Here is an 8,216-nt window from a genome sequence, read left to right as displayed (position 1 = left end):
TATTTTCATTTGATATGATATTTGATTTATTTTATTAAAGTTGAAGTAATATTATTAAAGTTGAAGTAATATGGTTGTTCTAATTATTTTTGTTTTCACTATAAAAATAATAATAAAATAAAATATCGATAAATAACTAGAATTTATTGACACAACTAATCTCATATATATCACGAACTAATAAGACACACTGCAAAATTCATTCAAAACATCAAAGAGATTACCATCCTCATGGTTCATACTATAGAAGAATGGAAATTTTGTACTAAAAAAAAAGGAATGGAGGTCCAATTCAAAGAGACAAAAACTATATTGTGTAGACACGTAATTTTGACCGAATTTAAGTTTAACACCAATTTTTAGAGCATAAATAATTTTATCAATCTAAATTAAATGTATTTTATTTTTTTTATTTTTTTATTATTTTCATTAAGTTTATTTAAAAGATATAAGAATAAACAACATAAATATAATTTTTATTATATAAGTTCATTTTGATTGTTAAAAAAAAAAAGGGATATATATATATATATTACATATATTATTCAAATAAACTAATATTTCTTAATTATGTTTTTTTTGTTTTAATTACCCATTTAGCTTTTGTTTATTTATTTACTCAAAACAATTAATAATTATATAATTATCATTTATATATATATATATATATATTTAATATTTAAAAAAAAAAGGGAAACCACTCCCATTTTCCCCACTTCCCCACGACCATCACACCCCACGTACACATTGCACACCTGCACATTAAAAAAGGCCAACATAAAAAAAGAAGGACGAGAAAAGAGATCATAGAAAGAAATCAAAAAAAACAGAAAGGAAGGAGATCAGAAGAGAAAAAAAAACGTGAAAAGAAAAAAAAAATACAAACAAAAAAGAAAGAGACTCTTCCACAAACAAAAAAATCAGTAAATATATTCACATATTTGGCTTGGACTCACAAACAAAAGTTGAAGTTGAGGTTTCAAGTTCGCGGTTCCTTATTTGAATTGTTTTCATTTGGTGGAATTTTCGCAAGAGGTACCATTTTTTATTTTTTTTTTATATAATTTAATATCATGTTTATACAAGCACTGATTACAATATATTAAAGTTGTCAAATTTCACATGTGGTTAAACCGTTATGTTTTATATGAAGTTTGTTCAAATATTTAATATCAACTTTATGTTTAGATCCTTTATATAGTTTTATTTTGTGTGAAATTGCTATAACAAACCGTAGTTTATTTCATATTAAATAATTCATAGTTTATTTCATGCCTAAGTAAAATTATTGTCTAAGTCTATTCTTATTTTTCATGTGTAGTTTTTAATGATAATATGTGTAGTTATTATAATTCTAATGATAATATGTATAGTTATCCAAATTTTTATTTTCATGTCTTACTAATTTGAATGAATTTTTTGTTTGGTTGTGTTTAGAAATGTATTAAATTATATTTTATATTATGTTATGTGTGTTGTCTTACATTATTATTTTTAGATTCTATAAAAAATAATAATAATAAACTTGTTAGGAGAGGATAATAAATTGAAAGAAAAAAGGTTAAAAAAAAATAAAAAAAAATAAAATAATAACAATAAAAATGGAATAATGAAAAGAGGTAGAATACGTGAATAAGAAAAGAAAAGAAAAGTAGTGAAGAAGGAATGTTCGAATTAGAAAAAGAATAATAAAAAATAAAAAGTAAATATATAATAAAAAGAATGTAAAAAATGTACACGAAAAAGTAAAAAAAAAATACTTTAAAAATGAAAAGATACAAAAAGTATAGTGTTAAAAATATGTGAAATATTTTATTATTATCATAAAAAAAACTATTAAAAAGGGTAAGAAAAAAAGAAGAAGAAGAAAATCAATGTAAAAATAAAACAACAAAAAAAAAAGAAGAGAAATTAAGAAATAAGCAAAATGTTGAAAGAATAATAAAAAATAATAATATATAAAAACTTGACATGCTTCTAAAATTGGATGGTTTTAAATATGTTAATATAAATCAAAGAATGAGGGTAAATACATTTGTCTTAATAATACAATATTCATAAATTAGTTTAAGTCATGAATGTCCATAAAGCGACCGTGCTAGAACCACGGGATCGAGGGGTGCCTAATACCTTCCCTTCGTTCAACAGAATTCCTTACCCGATTTTTGATTTCGCAGACCATAAAATAATGAGTCAACTTCCTTTTGATTTAGGGATGTAAATAAGGTGACTTGGAACACCGTAACTCAATTCCAAGTGGCGACTCTAAAAAAAAAAAATAATCCCTTAATCAATAACGTCACTTAAATTGGAAAAACCCTTACGCCGCCGCGCGAAAAAGGGGTGTGACATATTGGATACGTCATATTTCTAGGGTGAAATAAGAAAATATGCTATATAAATTTTTCTTGTTAAATAGTTAAATATTGTTTATTCTTTTGGTTACGTAATTTTATATATTTTTAAATTAATTAAAAAATATTGATACGTCATTTTAAAGATTATTTTAATAATCAAGATACAAACTTAGTGATCATATTATGTAACAAATATTAAAAATATATTTACGCAATAATTCTTTAATGTACTTTTAGGAACAAAAGTATTAACTATTCGAACACATTTTATTTAAAATTAGTTCAAAAATTTCTTTCAAAAACATGTCAAAGCAAGATTAGTATTTATTATTGTTGTAAAAAGTTAATTAATAGAAAAATTTCATTTTAACACAATCATAAAAATATCTTTATGGGGCAATTTTAAAAGTAAAGACATGTATGGATTCTTCTAGATTCTCATTTTGGTCATTAATTACATAATTATTATTTCACCCTTAAATAATATAAAAATTAGTAAAATGACATTGTTTAATAAATTTTATTGGTTTAATGAAAATTTCACATTGCAAAAAAAAAATCTATATAAAATTTAGGTTCAAATAAAATGTCACATCATTAGGATATACATGTCATTTAAGAAAAGATATTTGATTGTATTGTTATTATAAATCTATTATCACTTTTTTGATGTCATAACATAAGAATAAACATTCTATAATATTTATAAAATGACAAAATTGCTCTTGGTCATCCTCAATTTGGCTCTTCTATATAATAGAAATAGAAACTAGAAATAAATGTACCCCATGAAATGTTTGTGTCTAATTTCTTAGGATTCTAATATTTTGTTATCAAAAGTAATATTATGTATTCTAGTAAACATCACTAATGTCATACATGATAATATTGTAAGGGATCGTTTGGTTGGGAGCATTAAGAGAAATCACTCATATTAAGTATAATATTTTTTTTGTTCGGTATTATTTGTCATGATTTCTATTTTTAGAGTCTGTAAAAAGAATTGAATAATATTTTAAGATGTATTTTTTCATTATATTAATATGTAAAAAAAATGCAATTTATAATACTTTTCATATAGTTTTAGAATATTTTTTGTTTAAAATATTGAATTAATATGATCTAATTTAACTTTAAAAATTAGTCAAATTGACTTTTGAAAAACGTAACATGACAAATAAAAGTGAACATAGGGAGTATTATTTAAATTTGGACTTATGAATAACTAATTTATTGATTAGTCATACATCTTACATGCTATTAATAATACATAGGTGATATGATTTAATATCATTTATTAAGTATAGATAAAGACTAAAATATCCTTCGAATCATTTTAATCATTTTGTTTATTTACTTAATATTATATTTTATATTTATACTAGTAAATGAATTTTCACATATAGCAAACACAAAATCATTTTGCATGTTATAACTATAGTTTTCATAATTGCATTCCATAGCAAACATAAGTTTCTTATGACTATTTCGCTATACATATATACAAAAGAAGTTATTATTAATTCGCCATATATATATATATACAAAATAAGCAATTGTATAATCTGTTTCAGTACACATATATTAAATAATCAATTATATAATTTGTGTTTGTAGAAAACAAGAAAGACAAACGAAAATTGACAAGGAAAGATCGTATTTGTATAATCATAAGTTTATAGGACAAAAAATATATGCAATGTATTTGTATATACAATTTTCAATCGTTTTATACAAACACAAACACAATGTATTGTATTTGTATAAAGTGAGAGAGGCGAGCGAAATGCGAAAGAGTGGCGAGCGAAATATGAGAGATGGGAGAGGGGAATGAAAGTATATGTATATATACAATTTTCTATCGATTTATACAAAAACAAACGCATTTAATATATTTGTATTTATACAAAAGCGAGAGAGGCGAGCGAGACTGCCAATGAGAAAGACATTCCACCAGGGAGAGAGGCGAAATAACAACAACTTGTTATAGGGTACAATTAAATCAAGCTATGTTTGTGTCATTTAATTAAAATTAATAGTTTGCTACTCCCTCTGTCTGGTATTGTTTGTCATAGTTTCTATTTTTAGAGTCAAATTATAAAAACTTTGACTACCATTTTAAGATGTATTTCTTCATTATATTAATATGCAAAAAATTATAATTTATAGTATTTTTCATATAGTTTTAAAGTATCCAATTTTTTTGTTTAAAATATCGAATTAATATGATCTAATTTATCTTTGAAAATTAGTCAAATTGACTTTCAATAAGCGCAACATGACAAACAAATCCGGACGGAGGGAGTATTATATACAATTTTCCGTTTATTTAAATAAATTAGCTAACAAATTATTTGAAGAGAATTGTTTGTTATTAAATAAATCAATAACTAATCAATATAATATTCGAGATGTGAATTGTTTAATATTTACTAATTAAAAAGGTAAATATACCTCCACATGACATTTATGGTCTTAATTAAATGTATTATTTGTAAGGTTTTTAAATTGTGATGTACCCTCCTTAGTAGCTTCCACCTTTTTTGTTTTCTTGGTGACTTTAACTTGCAACTTGTGAGAGATGCTTACCATCCGAAAATACTATTAGGTTAGAATTTTATGACTTAGACAAATTCGATCACGACAAATTAATTGTTTCCCAATTGATAATCCATTGCCACTAAAAGCGCGGTAGGTATAACAAGGGGCATAAACGTCTTTTAACCCACGGAAAAAATGGAATAAAAATTAATTTTAAAAAAATAAATTATAGAATGGACCTAAAACTTTAACTATTAGTACATTTTACCCCTTTATATTTGTTGAGTTGATGATTTAACCCAATAACTTTTAAATGAACCTTCGAGAAAAGATCCTTCTTTACAAGCCAAAGGGTATGGTTCCAAAATAGAAACCGCTCTCCTCTCTTCTCACAAAAAAAGCAAAACCATAACAAATAAACAGCCAAAAATTTGATTCCCAGTTTCGCACACATACATACGCAGCGCTCTAAGGAGATTTTTCATCTTTGTAAACAATGGCGAATGATTCCGGTAACAATCAACCGCCGTCGACAGCAGCGGCGGCGGTGTCACAATCGCCATCATCTACGCCGGATTCGTATATCGGAAGTTTCATAAGTCTGACATCGAAGTCCGAGATTCGTTATGAAGGGGTGCTGGACTTTCTAAATACTAAGGACTCTTCCCTTGGCTTGAAGAACGGTTAGATTTTAGCATCGTGTAATTTTTCGTATTAACTATACGCATTGTTGTATCTGTATATGTTGTTGATGAGAAACTGGAAATGGATTATTGTTTTGTTTCAAAGATTATATTGGGCTTTGTTAAATGATGACATGGTTCTGTGGCATCTTTAATAACAAAGAAAAGGAAAGGAAGGTCAGGAAAAAGTTCTCAACTAGTTAAAATCTGGTATTGGAGATGTATTTAGATGTAAGTTTGTAAGTTGGTACATGGTTTCATGTTGCTGTGGATTTTGAAGTGAAGCAGATGGTTGACACCAATCTTGCACTCTTTGGAGCCTCAAGTGCAGCTCTTCTCGTCTATTCTAAGTATATCTAGCTCTAGACCTTTGGGTAGATTGGTGATGTTGACAGATTAATGCCTCTAACTTTATCTCTGATTGACTTCTCTAAAAGAATGGCTTTGACCTATTTATTTGTCAAACTGGCCTCATTGGATATTTCAATTTTTTGGCACACTTGTCTAACCAATAACTGGCTTTACACCATTGGGTTTTAAATCCTCTTAATTAATTTTTCTAACTCAATATTAAATATCAGTTCTGCAATTCAGATGAACCTGAGGAGGCTTTTCTTTCCCTATAAAATAAAGTTTAATATGTTGTGTAAATAAGTTTACTTTTATCATTTCTGGAGTTTAATCATGCGTGGCTGAACTGAGTTGCATCAAAATGGGGCAAATGGTGAAGAGTCTTCTTCTCAACCCTTGTCTGACACTGTTTTTTTATGGAAGGAAGCTTAATTTTTCTATAACGCTCCTTTAGTGCCTTTTTTTGTCAACCATATAGGTTTGTCAAGAACTTGTGCACTCCGAGATAGAGGGTCGAGGGTCGAGGGTTAGGACTATTAGTTTCAGAATTGGATGCTGGCTTTATGCTTATGATTATTTCCATTTTGGAGCTCTCTTCAATTATGGCCAAAATGCCTTATTTTAACCAGTGCTCTATTTGCAGTGAGATCATATGGAACTGAGGGGCGTAAGAAAGACGGTCCGCAGATTCCTCCAAATGATAAAGTTTTTGAATTCATTTTGTTTCGTGGGAGTGATATTAAGGTACATGCATATATTTTGATTGGTATAAATTTCACTTAGTTTGCTTAACGTGATGCTTCTACTTTTGACTTGTATATGCTCATTCCAAAGTATATGTGCCTAAATTTCTTAATTTCTCTTTCAAACTTACATATCATTACTCAAATTAGAAACCAATATGTTGTTCGTACAGGGAGTTTATTGTGCCATGTCATGTTCAATATGTCTTTTTTTATAAACCGTGGTGTCCGGGCCGGTCTAGGCCATCTTGCGCGCACTTTGACGATTCACTTCATCTGATTTGACTAGTTAGACTCGCGAGCATAATTTCGTACTGGACAACCTAGAGGGGATTTTGACATTTTGTGCAAAATTTGTGAATATTTCAATCAGGTGTAAAAATTAACACCAAAATGGTGCCAGAAGTACATATTTGCACACAACCTTAGGCTTCCAAAAAATTGATCCAACTGTTCTATACGCACAAGCTCCACTTTACAACTGACTTATATAAAACAAGGGGACCTTTTATCTTCTTTGCTGTTTATTCTAAGTTTGAAAGCTTTGAGCAGGATGATGGATCGAACTGTTTTGGAGGGTTACTTGAAGGGTTTTGATTCTTTGGTTGGGGGTGTAGGGACAATATTGGTGTCTCACTGATTGTTTGCAGATGTTACCTTGATCCTTGTGATGCAGTTGAGACCCAGTTGGATGATATAGGCCAAGTTCTCACTTGGTTTCAGCCACAGGCAGGGCGAGGACTTAAAAAATAATTTGAGGGAGTGTTAGATTATTCCTGTTGCAGATACATTTAAAAAATTCATTGTAATCACCCATGAAAGCTTCATTTCATTTGATAAGATAAAACCTTCGCCCACCATTGAAACCATTTAGAACTTCGTCTGCCATTGAAGCAGCGATTTAGCAGATAAAGTCTTCGCCGTTGATACAAGGGTGTGTATAGGGGGTTCATAACCACAAAAATAGAATTAAACAAGAATACATCACAAAATATGGTCAAATAAAATAAAGTCAAATACAGATACAAACAACAAAAAAATAAGGGTGTATATGGGGGTACATAACCAAAAAGATACAGTCGAACAAGAATACACCAACAATAATACAAGAATGACATTGGATCACTTGTTCAAGTTTTGAAATGTAGGGTTGGGGTTTTTACAACATAGTGTGGAATTTGGTTATTTAGAGGGTTGAGAGGACATTAACAAGGTGGCATAAGAGATATTTGTTGAAAGGTTGGAAAGAAGTGATCAATAAGAGCACACTATCGAGCATCCCTACTTAATACATGTGTTTGTTTTATGCTCCAACTTCTGTCACGGAAAAATTGGAAAATTGGAGAAATTTTATGTGGGATGCGGCAGATAGACAAGGAAATTTTACTTGCTGTAGTGGGACAGTATCCCATCTCCTTAAAAATAGGGGGGTCTTGGCATTGAAGATTTAAAGGTGTTTAATAAAGCCTTTCTTGGCAAATGATTATGGAGGTTTGTGGTGGAGGTACAAGCTTTTGTGGGTTGGGGGGGGGGGGGGGGAA

The 8,216-nt window shown here is 28.7% G+C and overlaps 1 protein-coding gene across 1 annotated transcript in view; it reads left to right on the top strand.

The window, feature by feature from the left end:
• Window positions 1–5,232: 5,232 nt before the first annotated feature.
• Window positions 5,233–8,216, top strand: part of LOC107026986 (protein decapping 5-like) — a 9,656-nt gene continuing 6,672 nt past the window's right edge. Inside the window, exons 1-2 of the mRNA XM_015228138.2 lie at window positions 5,233–5,581; window positions 6,576–6,676. Of these exons, the coding sequence (XP_015083624.1) occupies window positions 5,395–5,581; window positions 6,576–6,676 (288 nt within the window). The 5' untranslated portion in view covers window positions 5,233–5,394. The remainder of the gene's footprint in view (window positions 5,582–6,575; window positions 6,677–8,216) is intronic.

The sequence above is a fragment of the Solanum pennellii genome, chromosome 8 (genome assembly GCF_001406875.1).
Source record: "Solanum pennellii chromosome 8, SPENNV200".
In the NCBI taxonomy this organism is placed as follows: Eukaryota; Viridiplantae; Streptophyta; class Magnoliopsida; order Solanales; family Solanaceae; genus Solanum; species Solanum pennellii.
This window is presented reverse-complemented; position numbering and strand designations above follow the sequence as displayed.